This window comes from Orbicella franksi, chromosome 13, assembly GCF_964199315.1.
Source record: "Orbicella franksi chromosome 13, jaOrbFran1.1, whole genome shotgun sequence".
NCBI classification, from domain to species: domain Eukaryota; kingdom Metazoa; phylum Cnidaria; class Anthozoa; order Scleractinia; family Merulinidae; genus Orbicella; species Orbicella franksi.
In genome coordinates this window covers 2764725-2787459 of record NC_138157.1, presented here as the reverse complement: position 1 = coordinate 2787459, position 22735 = coordinate 2764725, and the positions used below count along the sequence as shown (strand labels likewise).

Here is a 22735-nt window from a genome sequence, read left to right as displayed (position 1 = left end):
CGATAAGACGCAACTTTTGGCAAAGGTTTCTGTACATTTAAGGTGGCTCTGAACCCTATGCACAGATGTTTTTAAAATTTTGCTAAAAGTCGCGTCTTATCATGCTTATCAAAATTTGATAATATAAACAAATTTCACAGTGCCGCTTTTGAATAATAAGCCCCTAAAGCTGTAGTAAAGGGTGTTTTTAGCATGTCATACTGCTGCTATGGTAACCTGTTGTGTCACGAAAATGATAACAACGTGTTCACCAATGATTGAGCAGTTTCTCAATACCATGATTGTAGCATCAATCAAGTGATAAAGAGTAGTTGTAAACGACCCATCTCAATCTAAGCAGCTAGAAACTGTTTTGAGCCACCTTAAGGTGAGGTCTCATTCCTTTTGTAGCAGCGGTTTGAAAATCAACAATTTGATCAAGACAACAAACGAAACAGTGCTGACTTTTCTGAAACACCTCGTGCTTTCAACTGGACAGGCCCTGGGACGGTTCCAAGTGCATCTTCACGCCCCGAGCAATGCAAAGTGGAAGTTTTTGGACTCCCACCAGGTGCATCCGAGGATCTAGTAATTAATTATTTCGAGAATGCCAAGCGATCTAAGGGAGGCCCTGTGTCTACTGTAGTCATTAATCCTGTATGTCAGAAGTGCCTGGTGACTTTTGAATCCGCTGAGGGTAAGTCAGCTGACTTAACACGCTTTCAGCAGTTGTGCTTATCGTGCTACCGAAACGGCTAACATGCAATATGATCATTTTTGACCAACTAATTACATTATTAAATTGATAGGATCCTCGGGACGTTTTAATCGAATGAGTAAAATAATTAAAGATATCAAATAAACGGAAAAGTGGCCAGGGTTATGGCAAGCCGTTTGTAGCAAAATTTAATCCTTGCAATATATGTTTAATCCTTTAAATAACAGTTTTATTTAAAGATAGAAAAACGCATTCAATCCAATGGTAAATAAAATTTTTGGTTCAATTCAATCTTTTAATTTTCACGATTCAATCCAATACCTGGAATATTGATTCAATCCAATACCTAAAATATTGATTCAATCCAATACCTAAAATATTGATTCAATCCAATACCTGGAATATTGATTCAATCCAATACCTCGAATATTGATGCAATCCAATACCTCAAATATTGATTCAATCCAATACCTCAAATATTGATGCAATCTTCCTGGGCCGAGCGCGGCCAACAGGAACGAGAGTAACTGAGCACTAGAGAGCACTGAAAACATGGCGGGCGAAGGAGAACTAGAATTAGAAGTTGAGTTTCCTAAGTCTCTTGCAGACATCTTGAATAACACGGAAATAATTTTTGAGAATTTTGACTCAGAAGTTGGAATCATGGAAGACCATTTCTTAAAATTCCTGTTGAGGTGCTCGAGGAACTTTGAGGACTAGGATTCATCTGGACAACGATAACAAAGGTGATTGGAGTTTGGAGATGGACAATTCAAGAAGATTGACAGAGTATGGCTGAGAAGATATGAGGGGTTTCAACAGCTTACCTGATAAGGAACCGAAATCATTCAAGAGTATGGATTTAATATCATTGCAGGTTTCTTTAAGTCCATTGGGTTACGGGTTCAACGGAGAAGAATAAGAGAAAGGTTAGCAAAATTAGATCCCAAAAATACTGTCTTGAGATGGGGTGTGTAAATTCGCTTTGGCATCTGGATGGACATCACTCTCTGATCCGATGGAAAATACTAATTCGGCTGTATAGACGGATTTTCTCGGAGAATAATGTTTTTGAAATGTAGTGCCAACAATAAAGCAGAAACAGTTCTTGTTTCTGGATGCCGTTAAGAGAGACGGACAATTTTGGCCCTCGATAGTACGAGTAGATCATGGTGTTGAAAGCGTTTGTGTGTGCGATACAATGGAGCAGGTTAGAAGAGAGGAGAGGGGCAGCTTCACTGCAGGGCCATCAACACAACCAACGAATTGAAAGATTGTGGAGGGATGTTTCCGTTGTGCTTCCCACTTGTACTTTTACACTTTTTGTAGTATGGAATTGTCAGGCATCCTGGACACTTATAATTCAGTGCATCTTTCCACCTTACACTTAGTTTTTCAACCAAGGATAAACCTTGCTCTTTGCCAGTTCACTGAAGTTTTCAACCACCTAAATGTAAGAACAGAAAAAAAACTGGTTGCCATACCAAATGTGGCTTAATCATATGATGCAGCCTGAAAACCCCCTTTCAAATGGAAAGTCATATGATTTTGAATACTATGGTGATGATCCTGATGGTCCAACTCCATTGGACAGTGATAACAATGTTGTAGTTGAAGAAATTGACCTGGGACAACATGATTCAGTGCAGTCATTTGTATTGGAAACGCTAGATCCCTTAAGAAAATCAAGTCAAATGGGAGTGGACATCTTCCAAGAGGCTCTAGAACTATGGAACGCCAGAACTGTCTTATGATACTTTTTTTATTATATTGGGTGGTTATGTCATTATATTGAGTAGTTATGTTATTATATTCGGTGATTAACTCATTATACTCGGTGCTGATTCCATTATACTCGGTGCTTATGTCTTTATATGCGGTGCTGTCTTCATTATATTCGGTGCTTATTCCATTATATTCGGTGCTTCCCTCGTTATATTCGGTGCTTTCTTCGTTATATTCGGTGCTTTTTTCATTATATTCGGTGCTGTCTTTATTATATTCGGTGCTTACTTCATTATATTCGGTGCTTACTTCATTATATTCGGTGCTTACTTCATTATATTCGGTGCTTACTTCATTATATTCGGTGCTTACTTCATTATATTCGGTGCTTACTTCATTATATTCGGTGCTTACTTCATTATATTCGGTGCTTACTTCATTATATTCGGTGCTTTCTTCGATATGATCGTCACCAGTCTTCGCAAGGGGTCGTACAATTTGGAGGTAGTCTAGGGAAAGCCGGGAAAAACGGGTGTCACGAAAACTCAGACCCCGAAACAGACCCCGAAAACTCAGACCCCTCGAAATTAAAAACTCAATTGTTATCACCTGAATTGCTCTATGGCCACAATGGGGCGAGATGTTTATCTTCTCCGGTTTATGTTGTCGCGTCGATCAAACGGTGAAACACAAATATTTAACTTCTCAGGTTTATCGCTGTCGCGTCGGTCAAACAGTGAAGAACTAACAAGGTTTAGAACAGCAGCGGACACTGTTTTTCAAAACAGACCTTTTTTATGCAATCGTATGCAGCAAAAAAATGTGTTGTTCTCTGAAACATACTCGTTTGATCGCAATCTGCTTTTGACTTTATGTGCGTTACGTGACTGTCGGCACGTAACCCGCAGAAATTAACAAAATTTAGAAAAAAGAAAAAAAGAGTACATAGAGATAACCATGTTTGCGTTCCAACTTATAACGGGAATAGTGAATATTTCTTACAGGAAACAGTAAGTTTCAAACCAAACACTTCTATTTCTTTTTTTTTTTTTTTTTTTTTTCATACCGCTTGGATTAGTTAATTATTAAATCTGCCTCGTGGCGGGGCCTTCGCGCCAGTTTTCAATTTTCTATAAAATGTTTAAGCAAGCAACCGGAACGATGATCCTGCTGGTATACGTTGGATCAACAATAGTGATCTAATCGGCTTTACATATAAAATGAAGAATACAAAAGCAAAAACCGACACAACTTCTGGTTCTTTCCGTTGTGGCAAAAACTGTGCTACTTGTCCCTACATTTCTCACGAACTTACTACATATACCTTCTTTTCTACCGGGGAAACGCGCGCCATAAAATCCAACCTGACCTGTGACACTAAAAACCTCATCTACATGATTCAATGTAACCGCTGTAATTTACAATACATAGGAGAGACGAAACGACGATTAAAAGACCGATTTAATGAACACCGCCGTACCATAGATAACCCTAACAACAAATCTAAACCTACTACAGCCGCCGAACATTTCCTGTCCTCTCCTAACCATACTGCTAACGACATGCAATTAATCCCCATCGAAAAAATCGTTTCTAACCGAGACTCTATCCGTACGGTCAGGGAAGCTTTTTTAATTCAAAAAGGCAGAACAATTGATCCTAATGGTCTGAACATCCGCGAAGAAACATATTAATTGTTTCCATTTGTTTTCTTTTATTATGTTCTTTTATCATGTTATTTTATTTTACCGTATGCTTATCTTCAATTTACACGATCAATTACTTTTGCGTAGTCCGGTATTACGTAAATATCGGCTACATAAAAACACGCACCAATGTAAAGTCTTCCATTGTACCTGAAGAAGGCTGGTTTGGCCAGCCAAAATATAGTACACCTTCAAAAAATCATTCTACGTTGTGTCGGTTTTTGCTTTTGTATTCTTCATTTCAATTTTCGCTCACTCACATTTCGAGACCAGACATGGCGGTTCAATCGGTTCGACCTTCACGTGCTTTTTACGTGTTGACTTTTTACGTGCCGACAGTCACGCAACGCACATAAAGTCAAAAAGCAGATTGCGATCAAACGAGTATGTTTCAGAGAACAACACATTTTTTTGCTGCATACGATTGCATAAAAAAGGTCTGTTTTGAAAAGCAGTGTCGGCTGCTGTTCTAAACCTTGTTAGTTCTTCACTGTTTGACCGACGCGACAGCGATAAACCTGAGAAGTTAAGTATTTGTGTTTCACCGTTCGATCGACGCGACAACATAAACCGGAGAAGATAAACATCTCGCCCCATTGTGGCCATAGAGCAATTCGGGTGATAACAATTGAGTTTTTAATTTCGAGGGGTCTGAGTTTTCGGGGTCTGTTTCGGGGTCTGAGTTTTCGTGACACCCGTTTTTCCCGGCTTTCCCTAGACTACCTCCAAATTGTACGACCCCTTGCGAAGACTGGTGACGATCATATCGAAGAAAGCACCGAATATAATGAAGTAAGCACCGAATATAATGAAGCAAGCACCGAATATAATGAAGTAAGCACCGAATATAATGAAGCAAGCACCGAATATAATGAAGTAAGCACCGAATATAATGAAGTAAGCACCGAATATAATGAAGTAAGCACCGAATATAATGAAGTAAGCACCGAATATAATGAAGTAAGCACCGAATATAATGAAGTAAGCACCGAATATAATGAAGTAAGCACCGAATATAATAAAGACAGCACCGAATATAATGAAAAAAGCACCGAATATAACGAAGAAAGCACCGAATATAATGAAAAAAGCACCGAATATAATGGAATAAGCACCGAATATAATGAAGACAGCACCGCATATAAAGACATAAGCACCGAGTATAATGAGTTAATCACCGAATATAATAACATAACTACTCAATATAATGACATAACCACCCAATATAACAAAAAAAAGTATCATAAGACAGTTCTGGCGTTCCATATAGAACTAGTGACAGTTAAACTTGGGCAACTGACAATTGCATAATACTACATGTGTGTGGGCTGGGTAAAGGAGATTATGGCCCTTAAAGTATTTTTGCAACTCAATTCACAACAGAAAACCTCACCCTGTATCAAGTAAATTATTTTCTCATCTTCCTTTTCATTGATATACAAAACTCAGAAACTGCTTGAATTACAGAATGCCTAACTTCTAGCAACACAACTAAACCGAAGAGAAATCAAGGCATTTGATAACTGCCATGTGCACTACTCTGCCTTGTAGATTTTTCAGGTGCTTATCAAAACAGATGTTAAAATGTTGCAAGGTTAATTTGTTATCTTATTTTCAAAAGTACCCAGGACACAAGACTAACCTCTTGGTGCACTGGCGTAATGGCTACTAACAGGACTCATGTCACTAGCCAAAACTAACTTTGCACCAGCCAGCCTTTTTCATACACAGCTTCACTGACTTTTTTATAAGAGTGGTCAATCTTGGACATTTCTTGTTGCATCTAAAATGTTAATAATAATCACTAAGAAAATTTCACTCCCACAAACACGAACCCTGCTTTTCTTGAATATGCTTATGTTCAATCTCTGATGTACTTTTATCAGTGTTGCCATTTTCTTTTATCTCCCTTTAATAGTTAAATATTTATCATATGCTTATTAAGGCAATTATTTCCATGAAATCCACTCATAGTTTCCCTGTTTTCATTTGTTTCTATTCTCTTCAGTTTTACTTTGTCAGGATAATTCTCAATTTTGTTTTCATCCAGTAGACCAGTACTCCATTCCATCATGATTGTCACAATGGCTAGTGAAAGTGCAAAATCTACTGTTCAAAACTGAAATGTATGGCTAGTTGGCAGTAGTGTTAGCCTTGAGCCCTGGGTACCTGATAATATTCACAAAAAATTGGTGCCATGTTTGTCATAGAATATCAAGAAAAACATCGTTTTTAGGAAAGAAGTACCACATGTGTGTTAAATAATGCAAAACATGAGACAACAACATTGAAAAACTTAAAACACACCCCAATGTTCAATGATTGCTCTTGTAAAATGTAAAGGTTCTTATTTCAAAAATAACTTAAAGCCAGGTTTACACAAGCAGTTTTTGTGAGAAACATGTTTGACTGTGCACAGGGCACAGCAAAAATTTTGTTTACAGTTCAAAGTTTAGTGTGCCGTAATGATTGGACAGCAGAAATATGCACAATACCAAAGACCAATGTGGTAACAAAATTTGCCACAGTTTATGTTATTTCCCACAAAAAGCTAGCACACACAGCTTTTAATAAACAAATATGTTTGTCACATAAAAATTGGTTAACTTACATCTACAAAAGCGGCAGTAATGGAATCTAAATTCTCCGTGTCCCTTGTGTCGCGGTTGTAGCAATGCCTCATTTACCTAAGCAGACTAATGGTTTGATCAAGAACTTCGGCGTGCACTTCTGCAACTTCTGAGTCAAAATTCTCAAAAATTATTTCCGTTTTATCCAAGATGTCTGCAAGAAACTTAGGAAACTCAACTTCTAAATCTAGTTCTCCTTCGCCTGCCATGTTTTCAGTGCTCTCTAGTGCTCAGTTACTCTCGTTCCCGTTGGCCGCGCTCGGCCCAGGAAGATTGCACCAATATTTGAGGTGTTGGATTGAATCAATATTTGAGGTATTGGATTGAATCAATATTCAAAGTATTGGATTGCATCAATATTCGAGGTATTGGATTGAATCAATATTCTAGGTATTGGATTGAATCAATATTTCAGGTATTGGATTGAATCAATATTCCAGGTATTGGATTGAATCAATATTTTAGGTATTGGATTGAATCAATATTCCAGGTATTGGATTGAATCATGAAATTAAAAGATTGAATTGAACCAAAAATTTTATTTACCATTGGATTGAATGCCTTTTTCTATCTATAAATAAACCCGTTATTTAAAGGATTAAACATATATTGCAAGGATTAAATTTTGCCACAAACGGCTTGCCATACAGGGTGTAAGTGGCCACGGTGAAACTGTAACTCCTTTTGTCTGCCAGGGATTGGAACGCCCTAAAAGCCTAAAAAGACGTGCCGTGTTTATCCTCATCAATTAAATTTCAATCAAATAATAGACTTTGCTCCTTTTTTTTATATTTTTGTTTACTATTGTTTATTACTGTCGTTTGTGTGTTTGATTGCTTGCTTGTTTGTTTGTTTGTTTCTGTTATTACAGATGAAGAGAGATGAGAGTCTTCTGTGATAAAATTTCTTATTCCTCCATTTCAAACTGTGCACCTTACTTCTTTGCTCCCATCTTCCTAAGTACAGGTCTCGGTGTTTGGGCTATTTAGAAATGTTAGGATAAATATACATTGCTACGATAGTACAATATTTAATTTTTAGACATTAGAAAGGGTTCACTGTGTCATGGCAGATTTAAATTTGTCAATTTCAGACGCCTTCAGAACGGTGGAACACTCCCCTCACACTTTAAGTGGTGCAAGTCTCCAAGTTTCGCTGTATGAAGAATTCGAAGATGAAAATCCTGATGACTTTGACGAAAACACGGTGGGGGAAGAAGGCTGTACTGATGAAAATGATATCATCATAATTGTCAGCGGCATCTTACCGTCTACTAGCGAGGACGCAGTGGTAAACTACTTTGAGAATTCAAGAAGATCTGGTGGAGGTGACACTTCCAACGTCCATTATACTGCCAACGGGGAAGCAATAATAACTTTTCTTGAGGTCAAAGGTATGTGAGATGTTGACGCTTCCTGTATTTCATATAGAAGTTATTATGTGTTGTATGTTATGCGTTGTCAAAAGGAATTTAAGAGAGTTCCCACTGGGTAGAAAAATAGTCATGAAATGATGGAAAACTAGTTAACGAGTGCGCCATGTCGTCTATCAGTAGAGTGGGTGCAGTTCATTGACTGACTGATTGATGAGTTGGTTGACTGATTGAAGATGGTTAACTAATTAATCAGTCTATTTTAGGAAGTTAATAAATGTGATAAACTTTGCTAACTTGTTTGCTTGCTTTCTTGATCCCTTGATCGATCTATTTTGCTATTTCTTATGTATAAAAAGAACTATTATTTTATGGGAAGCCCATGCGGTACAGATCTAGGGTATTGCAGTAGTGTGAATTTTTACATTTGCGTCACATTATAAGATCAAGCATTAACTTTCTTTTTGATCTCTGGACATGTGGAAACAGTATAGAAAACGTGCAGTGTGCTAAGGACCGTTTATCTAATATAACTGTGGGTTATCTATAGGGAGCTTTAGAAAGGTTTTCAATTGAGTGTCGTACAGCCAAAACTAAAGTAATCACTCTAACTAATCCCAAAGGACCAGACAATCCAAGTAAATGCTTGTACCTGATATCAATTTGTACTTAGCAAGCAAGCAAGCAACAGAACGTATTAGCCTGAAATCCTTATATTGTTGTCTCCGAATCAACAGATTTAGAGCGACTGCTTGAGAAGCCACATGCAATAGACGGAAAAGCTATAACAGTTGTACGCCAGCTTCCCAAGAAAAAGTTACCACCTGACCCAGTTAAAGTTCACGTACAAGGAATCAGCGAAACAACCACTGAAGACTGCTTACGGTTTTACTTGGAGAAGTTCAGTGACGCTGAAGTCGTGGAAGTGTATCTTGGTTGCAACAACGACGCGCTTGCAACTTTTGAATCTGACCCAGGTAATTTTGAATCAGTTACATTTATTTTTACTATAATTGAGACAATTAAGGCGCGCTTATTCATCGAGAGTCTTGCGGCTTTCCAAACAAACTGAAACCGTACAAGTTTTGGGATTGTCAATTAAGGTATAGGAAACTAAATTTTCGAAAATATGGTCTGCTGAGAGAAGAAAAGTTACAAACTGTCACTCGCTCGCCCGATATTACTGATTTCGCTGTTGCCGTAAAAATAACTAAAACACAAACAAACAATCTCATCACATTTTTTTTCATGGGCTACATTCGTATGGAAATGACGTCGTCTCACGGGCAATGTCTAAAACTTTGTAGTGAATTATTAAACTAGAATTTTAGGACTGTATGACGTCATTTCTGCCAATTATAAAATTTTAAGCATGATCAAATTATGGGACTCAGCGATGGAGTGCTTAACTTAGAAAGTAAAATTTCTAGTCTCTATAAGTCTAAAGAGTAACACACGGTGTTTTAGAAAGGAAAAAAAAGAAATAAATCAAATTGAAAGCTGTTTTCTATATTTTTCAGATTTTGAATCGCTATTCCGCAAAGTAAACAAAGATAGCAAAGGTCTCGAAGGAAAGAAGCCTCATTTGCAGCGTGTGCCTATCTGCTCATGTATTCTGGTAACAGGATTGAAAAAAGAAACAACCGATGACACAATAGCACTGTACTTCGAAAATGAAAAACGGAGTGGAGGAAAAGACGTCAGCCAAGTGGAAAGAAAAGGAAAAGACCAAGCCTTGGTTTATTTCGAAGATCCTTCAAGTAAGATACATTTATTATTCAAGCCAAGAGCTGATTAACAATAAGCAACGATAGGCAGGCTAAAGCTACCCCAACTTGTTTGATTTCCTATCAACACATAGACAGGTGGCAAACTGTTTGTAACACAATTACAAACCACTCAATGATATAGATTACAGTTGTTTGCACTCACAGTTATCTATGTTTTGTTTTCGTAGCACAAGCCAGGCAGCATGAGAATTAAAGCTAAACAAACTTCCATTAACAGTACAAAAGTTCAGACACCGCCTGAAACTACTGTTAAAATTGAGCCCTCAATTTTCACTGTGGTTTCAGGCCTCATTTTAACGTTTGTACATAAATGATAAAGGTTAATCTGAGTCAGTGGCGGATCTAGGGGAGGGGCCCGGACCCCGCCCCCTTCTTATTTTGAATAAAAAAAAGAAAATATCACATAAGGAAGAAAGCCGGCAGGGCAAGCAAAACAACCCCCCCCCACCCACCCACCTACCCCCTTTCCCCCCCCCCCCCTTAGCTCAAGGTCTGGATCCGCCACTGTGAGTGACTGCATGATGACTACTATATAGACAACAGATGCGAGGAAGATTAGCGATAATAAATCTCGGTATTATTCGATACCATCTTCAGGTAGGAGACAGGGGTCTGAAGATGGTATAGAATAATACCTAAATAACTATAACATCGCTAATTTTCCTTGCATCTTTTATCTATCTATCAGTCACAATGCAGTTACTCGAATTAACCTTTATAATTAATGGTGATGGTAATGGGTAATTGGTTTTGAACTTTTGTATTGTTCTTGAAAATGCTACTGAAGGACAACATCCGAAAACGTCTTTTACTTCACATTAAAAGTACAACTGAAACATCACGAAATTAGGGGCCAGATTTCAACCCCAGTCAATTTGCGGAGTATAATAGTGAAGTTAATTCTCAAGAATATCATCCAATCTTATCATCTTATCATCTTTTTTCTTCACAGGTGTTCAAAATGTCACGGCCAAGAGTCAATCTCAAGGCCATACCCTTGAAGGACAAAACTTGGATGTGAAGCCACACTATCCTTTCCTTGAAGATACTTCAACGAAAAAAACGAAAATCCCGTTTGATTCAAAAGTCTTTGAATATATTCGGATGAGCCATGACCCTGAACTGCAAACTTTGCTCAAAGAGCACGAAGTTGAACTCTCAAGGGACTCTCAGAACTCGATCATCACTATCTCTCCTTCAGAAAAAGGCAAGAGAGACACTGAGCAGTCGTGGAAAGAAAAGACAGAGATCTTGGAACGTTTCTTGCATAGCTTTAAAAAAGATGAAATTTCCATTGGTTCAGAAATCTTCGACGAGATAGCACAACGTTGGCAGAAGTACAGTCCCAGTCAAGGACCATCTAATTTTGAGGTCTCTTTTGATAATCACAAGCGAATAGCCCTGCTCGTTGGTAAAGAGGCATTCGTGGAACAAGTAAGAAAAAAGTTGCAAGGGCTGATTGACGAAGTTAAAGAAGATACGGAGCTCATGAAGACTGTGGTACAAGTCACCGAAACCAACATCCCCAAGTCCAGGCTTATTCTGTTAGAAATGTCAGGTCTGTGTCAAACACTTATGCAAAAGCACCGCCATTTGAGCATCAGCGTCGATAGCGACGGTCAAAACCTGTGTTTAAAAGGTCCTCGAAAACTTCTTCAGGAGGTCAAAGTTGACGTATTCACTTTTATTTCCAAAGTAGTCGAGCAGACAACTGAGCTACCGACCAACGTCATTAATGTTTTAAAAAGACCAGACGTTTCCAGATACATACAGGACCTGTTAGGAAAGACGTCCATACAAGCGGTAGTCCTTTTCGATCAAAGTCAAAGTGCCAACGAGGTTCAGGTGGTTGGTGTTGATTCAAGGAGCACAAAAGCAGCCGAAAATGAGTTGCAGAATGCCATTGGTGAGAAGAGTCATCATTTGACACCTGAGAATGCCCAAGTGCTTGGGACCCGCGAGTGGAAAGATCTTCAGTCTTCACTGACATCAAAATTTAAAGTTGGAATAACAGTTGATAATCATGCCAGCACCATATGGGTCAGTGGAATTGCCAAAGATATTGAGGAAAGTTACCATGAAGTTAAAATGTTTTTGGACTTCAACACAATTTTACATGCCACAGTCCCAACAGAGGCAGGATCCGCAAAATTCATTTTCACAGTGTGGAAAGAAAAGCTTGATGGCATTAAAAGAGAACTTTCCAGTTGTTCAATTGACATGAGAGTTACCACCGATTATAAAGGGATCAAAGTTTCAGGCACCGCCGAAGGACTACAGAGGTGCTTGCCACAGCTTAACGAAGTCATTGATGCTGTTAAGAAAGACTCTGTTTCAGTTGACAAGCCTGGGATGAAGAAATTTTTCTTAGGAGACAAAGGGCCTAGTTTCCTGAAAACAGTAGAGGAAAAGAATAAGTGCGTTATCTTGACCACTGAATGTGGTGAAGACGAAGCCGTTGTAGATGTAGAGGCGGAGGAGGAAGAAGAAGAAGAAGAAGAAGAAGAAGAAGAAGAAAAAGAAGAAGTACTGTCGGCCGCAGAATTGTTTTGTAGCTACTCGACAAAAGAGGGAAAAACCATTTCAGTCATGAAAGGAGACATAACGAAAGATCGCGTAGATGTCATTGTTAATGCCGCTAATGGTGAATTAAGACACGTTGGAGGCCTTGCAGCAGCAATTGTTAAAGCAGGTGGTAAAAAGATTCAAGACGAGTGTGACGCTTTTGTGATAGAGAATGGTCCTCTACTTGAAGGTCAAACACATATTACCACCGCCGGAATGTTGCCTTGCAAACACGTTATCCATGCTTATGGACCTAGATGGGATTCCGACGCGGACAGAACAAGAAGAAATGAAGAAGAAACGAAGCAGGAACGTTACCTGAGGTATGCAGTCGCAAGTTCTCTCAAAAAGGCAAAAGACCTGACATCAATTGCCATTCCAGCAGTCAGTTCTGGTGTCTTCAACTTTCCTCTTGACCTTTGCGCTAAAGTCATTTTGAATACTGTCCGCGAATTCTACAAAGAACACCCACATTGCAAGCTATCAGAGATCCACCTCATCAACAACGATGACGCAACAGTGAAGGTGTTCGCGGATGAATTGAGAAGGAGATTTGGAACAGAGAGGAATTTTACCGATCTAAAGAGAGGTAGACCTACAACCTCTATGGCTGGAATTGTTAGTAAAACAAAGGGAATGGCAATGATGGGGCCTCCGAGATCCTTGATAACTCAAGGAATTCGTATCACAGTGAAAAGCAGCGATCTGGCCAAAGAACAGGTATTCATGGCTAAAATGTTTATATAATATTATGTCAATTTACAAAACACCGTGAAGCCCCGGCCCAACGATCACAACATGTGAATGCAACATATCGTAACACTGTTGTGCGCAACATGTTGCACGCGATTGGCCACCCTGTTGCGACTATATGGCGACAAGTTGGGTGTGTTGGCTGAAATTTGACCATTTTCAAACTTGAGCCAGCAACACCCAACATGTCGCAACACGTCGCAACAGGTTGGCCAAACGCTCGCTACATGTTGCGCCCAATAATGTTGTGATGTGTTGCGTTTAAATGTTGCGCTCGTAAGGCCGAGCCTTAAGAAAGCGCTAAAATCGCATTTCTGCTCAATGCAAGAACTAAGGTGCAGAGCAAAAGTAATGCAAATAAAATTTTAAATACGGAACTATTCGGGACAAAATTTTGATTTACTTTGCCGAAATGGGGCAGAAATTTCAAAAGACTATCGATGAATATATTGGGGTAGCAAAGATAATTCAGTACATTTTGACAATTCCGACAAGTCAGTGATTTTTGTGGTTACTGCCTTAGACAGTCACCAATACGTCACTAAGTCCGGGAGTAAGTGAGTAAGTCAGTCAGTAAAGAAAGATAGTCCGTGACTTTTCGGAAGCTTTCGGAACAATGAATTTCACGAGTTGAGACAGAAAACACTTCGAGATTTAGTAATTGATTATACCTTTTAAACGCGAGTTTCAATGAAAATAACTGCTTTTACAGCTTAAAAGTATTACCCTTTCATTGAATATCAGATTTTAAGTAATACAATTTCGAGTTTAGCGTCGAGTTTAGCGGAAACATGGCGCTACGAACCTCTACGATCTCTTACCGCTGACCTCTGCGAAGTCAAAATGTAGGACATTGCAGATTCGTTCTCCCACACTCTTCGACATGACGGGACATCGCTTGGATAATCACATACCATAACATCCCGCGTTAAAGCCCCCCAGGTTATAAGACCCCCCGGATATAATCCCTTCTATTTGCTAACAAAGATAGTATTCCGGATATACGCCCTCCCGCCGGGATATAAGGCCATCTTTTGAATAAGTTCGTTCCTTTCGCGTTTCTCAGAACAAATATTAAATTTTTTATCGAAAGTTATAGGCTAATGGATAGGGCAATACATGTAGGGTAATAGCTCTAAATACAATAGTATGTTAACCTTAAATCGTTTCTCAGATACGTTTTATCTCGTCGTTACGAAATGCTTTTTTTGTTTTTTTACTCCGCTTATATGCCTCCCCACTCCCCCCCCCCCCCCCACCGGATATAAGCCTCCCCGTTTATAAGCCCACCCAAACCCCTTATGAAGTTATATAAGCCCAGAGCTATGTTGGTGAGTAGCCGCAATATTTTCTTAGTTTTCTATACATTTTTCTTTTTCTCATATACTCAGGCACAGCTTTCATCGAGGTATGCCAAAGTGCCAAAGTATTTTTCTCGAAGAATCCTGCAGGATTTTGAGCGGTTTCCGAAAGGTTTTGATTGAAAATACGATTGTTACGTGCCTTGAGAGCATCCATCGAGCAAATAAATGCACATTCTCAAATTGATGTTTATTTCATTTTCTTATACCACCCGGAATTATATTAGTGTTTGTTTCATTTGTTTCAATTATAGATGGAATTTGAAATATTCGCTTTAAGCTCTGCTGGCAAAAAGCCTTCTTCACCAAGTCGATAAGATCTCTTCATAAGGAAATTCTGGATTCTTTATTTTAAAATACTGACAGAGCAGGAATGTTTGCTTCATGCAAACGTGTTTAAAGATAATTTCAGCGTCTGTTCACCATCGTTTAAGCTTAATAGGATACGATCTCTACCATCTCTGCACCCTGCGAGAGGTTGGTTTCTCTTACGCCGAACGAGAGAGAAACCGCTGCGAGCAACTGCTCGTTCCTTTGCGTTAACCCCAGTCCTGCGCCATGAACGAATAAATCAACTTTGAACTGGTAAAACGAGTTTTAAAAGCTGGTTTAGTCTCGCACACATGCGGACACCAACATAACTGCTGCGTTTTACCGTGTCCACCGTGAAGTGATCAAAGTCCAACTCCACTGCGAAAGGTTACGATCTGGGTTATGTTGTTGAAAGACGTTCATTCGAGATTGTGCTCTACATCGCTGGAAGTTCCTGTTCTAGTGCTTTGAGGGAGCCTCTGTGTTTACTTTTGATGACGTCTAGTCGCTTGAGACAGCTTTTACAAACCCGCCTTCGATCGTATTCTCCCTGTTAGATTCGTATTGATGTTTAGAGTATTGTGTTCAACGAGCTCAGCAATCCCGTACGCGAAAAGGCAAGAAAGCCTAAAATTTAGGCTTTAGATTTAGACCACAAACACGATAATACTTCGCCGTTGTACAAACACCTCTAGCGAACAAATGGAACTGAAGATAAATCCATCACATGGGGCGAGACGAACTCGCGTATGCTCGATGGAAAAGCAAAAGGTTGCTCGCAGTGGTTTCTCTCTCATTCGGCGTAGGAGAAAACAACTGCTCGCAGGGTACCATCTCTAAGGATGTCAATGGTTCTGCGAAAAGCTTGGATCATGTGTACTAAAGGCATCAGCGGTCGAGAGACACTCCATCTACACCTCGGTCGACACTCGATCTACACTCGGCCGATTATCGACCGATGGTTGATTAAGTGTCGATCGAGTGTCGACCGAATATCGATCGGGATGTCGATCGACTACCGATCAAGATGTCGATCGAGGGTATCGATTGAGGGTATCGATCAACAGTCGATAGCGGATGACGTTAGTACACACGATCCAAAAGGTTTTATGTATAGCTCGAGTAATTGACGTCGCCGTCTTATACGAAATAGCATTTTGGCCTTGACGACACGACGGGACTAGCGAGAGTTTCCCGCGTCCACTGACGTTCCGGTCCTGGCCTTCCCATCCACGCATCGTAAACAGCTACCTAATGCTGTACACAATGATGCAGAGAACATATGTGTCAAGCATTTAAATTTCAAAGCAAAAATTTGCAATAAAACTAATAAATTTCTGCAACTCTTTTTTTTTTGTACCGTTGTGATTTTTCACTATCCAGTAACCACATGTCCTCTCAGAAGGCTTTTGTTCAATACTTTCCTGTCAGTATGCGGTTTCTGTCCTCTCAGCATTTCTCGATCGTACCATGACTCGATGGTATCATTAACTTAACGGGTTAGATAGACATTATTTGATGCCGTGACTAAGAAAGGACTTCGCTTTTAGTATTTGGTCCTGTAGCCAACAGTCACTTCCGTTTTCTCTTCCAGGCGGACATTTTAGTTGGTACAGCGGCATCGAATCTTAACTTGACGCAGAATCCTTGTGCAAGGGCCCTAAGCCAAGCTGCTGGACCAAGCTTACAACAGGAATGTACCAATATAGGCCATGTGGCTGTCGGCGACATTGCTGTAAACACCCAGCCGGGAAATCTCCAGTGCAAGGCAGTCATCTTTGCCATCTGCTCTGAGTGGGACAATGGAAAGGGCAAAAAAGTAAAGTAGAATTATCATGATCAATTGATAGTTGATATTGTAGAGGGCGCTGATAAAGTAAAAGCGAGCTGTGAACGATCGGGAGTTGAACGAGCGCGGACTCAAAGGGCTCTAACAATAACGGCTGTGAACAGGCTTAACTACTTTGCCGTCCAATCAATGCAAACTTTCCGAAAGTTCCAATCAAGTTTTTGTAAATTTTATATCAAATCAGGTGCCATGTACATTTAGCCAACAATTTTCCTTCACCTTTTATCTTAGTTACCTTGGTTCTCAGCTAGTAAGTAACAACTAATTAGTTTATTTCGAGCTTTCAAAGGTCGTCATGATGATTCAGTTTGACTGCATCAGACTGTATTATTTGTGTGATACTTAATAATTGTCCGTCTCAAAATCACTAGCTTAATCCGTTTTCGGAGACTGGCTAGTTATGTCACCTTTGATTTATTTCCAGACGACCTTTCCTTGTTTCTTCCGGTTTTTATTGCTCCTTAAGCGTTGTTCTTCCGTTAGAATATCGTCCTCTTGAGGTTCATTGGTTATCAAGATAATTTGCACTTTACGATAAAAAGAGACAAAACAATGAAAGCTCCTTTGCCCATCGAAAGTGCAAGCAAACTGGAATATTTATGCAGGATAGCCCTTCACGGCTGACAGCGCTGAACTCAACTGATACAATGTTCTCGTAATTGATCCGGTACTCATATTTAGGTTAAGTAATAGACCACTCTTTCTATGGGTTTACCGGCGCAATAAACCACGCGGGATGTTGGGAGAACACGAGAAAAGCGATGTTCTCCCAACATCCCAAGTGGTTTATTGCGCCGGTAAACTCATAGAAAGAGTGGTCTATCGCTTTTATGAAATAACTATAGAAAAAGTTTGTCAATGAGAGGAAGATTTATTGTACTTTCGTGATCAAATTGCGAGATCGAGATGACGCGACAAACCAATCACAGCGACTGAAAAAATGAAAGCGCAGACTCCGCGCCGGACACGAAATCCGCAGAACAAAGCGACGAAAACATTTCACGCTAAGAAAGTTTTAAGAAAGGAAAGGAAAAGGCTATCGGTGAAAGGCAAAAAATATATTAATTAACTCAAAAGTCTCTATTCTGACGGTGGAATTGGTTATGACGAAAGTAAAAGGCTGTACGAAAAGTGTGCAAGTAGTCCAAACTGTCGACCTAACTTCATGTGCTTTGCGAAGTAATTCATCGCAGTGTTTAACGACAACTTTCCAAAGTTTTGCGAGTGAAATAAAGGTTAGTTAAAGAAACGCTGCTTCCAAAATTTATTCAGAATTTATTTTCTTATGCTGAAAGCTATGAAGTCCATATTTCTCTGTATTTTGCTAAAAGAAAACTATAGCTTGAAAGCTAAGCTTATAGAAACCAAATTCATTTATCGTGTTATGCATGTATGCATGCAGTGAGTTTAAGCTCAACATTTCTGATAGAAATAAATCTTTCCCCCTTTTTGTTTTGACAACCCAAATTTATCAGTCAAGCCCACCTGACTTCGTCCTTCACAGATCCGTGCAAAGCAGCGAAAAAAGGGTTTAAAACTTCCTTAATTTTAATCTCAAGTGTAACCGGAGTTGGCGTAAAATTTTTGCTGTGAGAAAAAAAAAGATAAAGCCTTAACCCTTTGAATACCAAACTTTCGCCAAAAAATACCGTTTTTAACCGTTTAATCAGGTTTTTTAGCTGCCATGACGCTAACTAAGCCTAAGTTTTGCTTAAAAAGCATTTTTTTTACTAAAAGGAGAGATTTTTCGAGGGTTAGGTACAAACTTGAGCAAAACTTCAATTACGGACATGCACATAAGCCAAAATTTGGACTTTTTTTTTTGCCATTAACCATTCTCAATTTCGTTTGTTGGCCCTTTCCTTCCTGTTTTTCTCTGCCCTTTTCCACTGGCTACCTTTTGCATTGTATGTTCTTTCTGGCTGCAGTGAAAAGTTGGATGTTAATTAAGGGCGAAGCCTAGAAATGGACCTTGATTAATCATAGGCGTTGTGGACCATTTTACCACCGTTTTTGCACCAAAACTGATAACCTTGTTTTTCGATTTGCGACGTCGGAATGTCGTCGATATCTAAACCTGACCATTGTGCGGAAAGGGCTAGCCTAGTACTACTATCTGCTTATCAAGAATATCTGATGACATTTAAATTGATGACGTCACAAGTGGTACAAAGAGCACGACCATTAATTACGCATATATGCGTGGTTGGTATTCAAAGAATTAAGCTATATGACGACCAACTTCTGGTCCTTTTTTTCCTTGAATGAAAAGATATTCGTGTTATTGATATCTCAGCCAGTGAAAGGAAGAACTGTTTATTACATTTGTTATCGCTAGAGTTCCGAGTTCTCTAGTTCCCTCGTAGAGCTGCCATAGATCGTGAACCGTGGTTTACCGGTACAACAGAACATAGGTTTAGCAACTCTTTTGACCAATCCGAGCGCGCGTAGTATCTCAGTTGTTAAATAATAGGTAATAAATAGTTAATGGTAGTTTATAAATATTCAATGGTAATGTTCTGCGTCCACAGGTTTTGAAGAGGTTAGTCACAAAATGCCTTCAAGAAGCTACGAGCAGGGGAATGACTACCATTGCATTTCCTGCAATTGGGACTGGCACGCTTCAATTTCCTCGTGCTGATGTTGCCGCGATTTATTTTGACGAGGTTATATCGTTCAACCAGAAGAATCCTGCTACTTCACTCAAAGAAGTCAGGTTTGTTCTATACGATCAAGATCATCCGACGGTCCAGGCTTTCGAAGCAGAGTTGAAACAAAGGAACGAGAAAAACACCCCCATTCTGGTTGGAAAGAAAGCACATTCAGTTAAAAAACCGCATCTAAGGGCCACTACAGAGCGTTCCAAGGCATCTTCATCTCAGACCGCCACCTTTTCTCCAGTACGAGAGCGAAACCCAGATCACCTTGAAACAAACGTGGGAACACTGTGCTTCAAAGTCCAACCTGGCGACATCACAAAAGAGGACACAGACGCCATCGTCATCATATCTAACCCTGAGCTAGATCTGAGGAGGGGAGGTGCAGGTGCAGCGATTTTAAGGTCAGGAGGCGATTCCATTCAGAGAGAGTGCTCTAAACAAGGCCCTCAACCTCCAGGATCTGTCGTTGTTACAAGAGCAGGTCATTTGAGAGCAGGATACATTTTCCATATAGTCCCTTCAGCTTCCACTGACACTAGAAGCATCAAAGCCTCGGTAATGAAGTGTCTTCAGGAAGCCGAGAAAAGGCGCTTTACATCCATTTCATTCCCTGCCATTGGAACTGGAAACCTTGGAGTTTCTGCGAAGTCATGCGCCGACACAATGCTCTCCGCGATTCGTGGCTTCAGTGACAAGCAACCCACGTCCTTGCAGCTTATTAAGATGATTGTTTTCCAAACAGACATGATTAAAGAAGTCCGTTTGGCAATAAAAGAAGCGTCTGGGGAAACGACCACTGAGAAACGTGGAATCTTCCGCCGAGTTTTTTCAACGTTTGGAGGTTTTCTTGGTTTAGGAGATTCAGATAAAGATGCCTCAACTGGAAAAATCCCCGTAAATGGTTACAACAAAGATCTTGACCTTGTGATCTTTGCTGGTAGTAGAGGAGACCTACAAGGAGCGATGAACGAAATCAATGAAGTTATGAAAGAGAAGTCAACAAAGCGGGTTATTGAAAACGAAGCAATCAAATTATTTTCGAAAGGACATTTTCGAAAAATAAACACACTTGAACAACGATACGATGTTTCAGTATCGGTGGAGAAAATGGTGGAACGCATTGTAGTGCAAGGACAAAGTGACGATATCCTTAACGTCGTGGGAGAGATCCACGAAATGTTGCATCAAATACGAGAAGAAGAGCACGAACGTAAGCGAGCAGAGGCGCTTTCGAAAGATATCCAGTGGATGTATCATGATGGCACTAACTTCGTTCGTTACGAAAGCCACGTAAACGCCAAGATTGAGCTGGCCCATCACGATAAGAAAAACACAGTGATACTTACTTCAGAGGAGGGAGACGATTACATAGTTGACTTAACCACAATGCGGGTGAAAGACCCATATGGCACCATCATCACCGAAGTTAAAAGAGTTGATCGAAAAAGTAAGATAATTAATGAAATAAATAAGAACCTTAACTCCTGTTTTTGTAGCTTATAGTGCCTCTTTCCTAGCTGCTCTTACAGATGGAGTGCGTGTCTTTCACAGACTGTTTATAACTTACCCCGGTCAGATTAAAGTTGACCTTGTTTTTGAACCTCATTGCTTTCTGCTAAGCCTTGTGTAAGACTTCCCTGGTTTATTTTTGTAACTAAGACAACTATCAACATCATATTCTAGCGATCTTGTCTCTTCCAAGCATTTAAAACCTCTTAGATTTTTGAGCAATCATGTTAAGTTTTGTTAAGACTACACTTAAATACATTGGTAAGGAATACGATCCTTTTAGGAAACCCAGCCTCCCTTTGCCCTGGTTTTGGGCTCTTGCAACAAGGCATCCTTTTTTTAAGTGTTGAGCTAAACACTTTGTTTTTGGCGTAAAACCAAAGCTGAAAAAACAACCTTTTTGTTCATTCTTTTCCAGGTGTTCAAGTACCAGATCACTGGACTCCTCAACCAAAGGATCCACAAGGTAATGAAACGACCGTACATCTTTGTCAACTGGATCCTTCAAGAGATGTGCAAGAATACCAAAACGTCCAGGCTAGATTCCAGAATACGTGCAGTAACCAAATTGTAAAGATTGAGCGAGTGCAAAATCCAGTTCTGTATAGAACGTATGCAATTCGAAAGCAGAAAATGGACGAGGGAAAAGGCAGCAATGAGCAATGGCTTTTTCACGGAACTCCAGGCAGTAACTGTCAACTTATAAATCATACAGGTTTCAACAGAAGCTTTCATGGAAAAAACGGTAAGAGATGACTAGCCAATTAACTTATAGCTAATGACATGGGAAATTAAAAAAAAATCGAGTTATTTGGAGTTCGCGTTATATGGAAAACAACGTTGTTTACTGTATTGATATTCATACAGCGGCGTAGATTTTAATCAAATTTAATCACAGAGAAGTCCTAAGCACGTGAAGACCGTGTGTGTTGAGGCCGAAAGCAATATGTGTTGTACGGTCCAGTTACTGACTGGATGCAATCTTAAGCAATGATCTTTTGTTTGGGTTGAGTGTTGTTCAGGCTTTAACCAGTTCGCTTCCTTCATTCCTCCTGTATCGCGATGGTCTCAGCAGTCTTGCAGACCTGCGATTAAGTTTTGTAAGCAAACTACCTTTGCCACAACTGTGACGAGATTGGGATCGACTCTAAGTATTCCACTGACCGTTAGTTTGTTTCTTTTAGCGACCATGTATGGAAATGGAGTTTACTTTGCATTGGATGCCTCCTACTCTGCCAGGTCCACGTACTCACCGCCAGATGCTAACGGATGGCGATACATGTACTTCACTAGAGTCCTGGCTGGTGAGTACACAGTTGGAAGACAGGGCCTTCTTACGCCTCCTGCAAAGAACCCCAGCGATCCCACAGACATCTTTGATAGCGTGGTGGATCAGAATCCTAACCCGCGAATCTTTGTCGTGTTTTACGACTGGCAATGTTATCCCGAGTACCTAATCACTTTTCAGTGATGATACCACTATCAGTAAAATGCTCTTGCTTGAAAATTTAAAAACTTTAGACATTGGAGGGAGTGCGTCACTGTACTTCTCCAACAGCATTTTGTTGTAACCATTTTGCAGACAGTTATTTTTAATCTGTGTTTCCAGACAGACATACCTAAACTTAGATTTAGGGTGCAATAAGAAACAACCAAACATTAAATAAATTACTTAAACTTGGCAACGGCCAATGATTAATATAGTCATGGGAACGCCTACACTAGACCTATATAGAGGTGGGGTTCAAAAAAAGTGTTTGGTATTTTAGGTTTTATTCAAATACGCATAGGCGTACGCGGCGGGGG

At 39.8% G+C, this 22735-nt stretch overlaps 1 protein-coding gene across 2 annotated transcripts in view; it reads left to right on the top strand.

The window, feature by feature from the left end:
* The window catches only part of LOC145466343 (protein mono-ADP-ribosyltransferase PARP14-like), a 25437-nt gene extending 2702 nt beyond the window's left edge, over positions 1-22735 (top strand). Inside the window, exons 3-11 of one of the 2 annotated variants that reach the window (XM_081450058.1) lie at positions 394-676; positions 7852-8151; positions 8868-9107; positions 9651-9890; positions 10873-13205; positions 16506-16730; positions 19292-20867; positions 21348-21674; positions 22114-22735. In XM_081450058.1, coding sequence (XP_081306184.1) covers positions 394-676; positions 7852-8151; positions 8868-9107; positions 9651-9890; positions 10873-13205; positions 16506-16730; positions 19292-20867; positions 21348-21674; positions 22114-22400 — 5811 coding nt within the window. In that variant the 3' untranslated portion in view covers positions 22401-22735. Of the gene's footprint in view, positions 1-390; positions 677-7851; positions 8152-8867; positions 9108-9650; positions 9891-10872; positions 13206-16505; positions 16731-19291; positions 20868-21347; positions 21675-22113 lie in introns of both variants that reach the window. The other variant, XM_081450057.1, reaches the window with a different exon arrangement.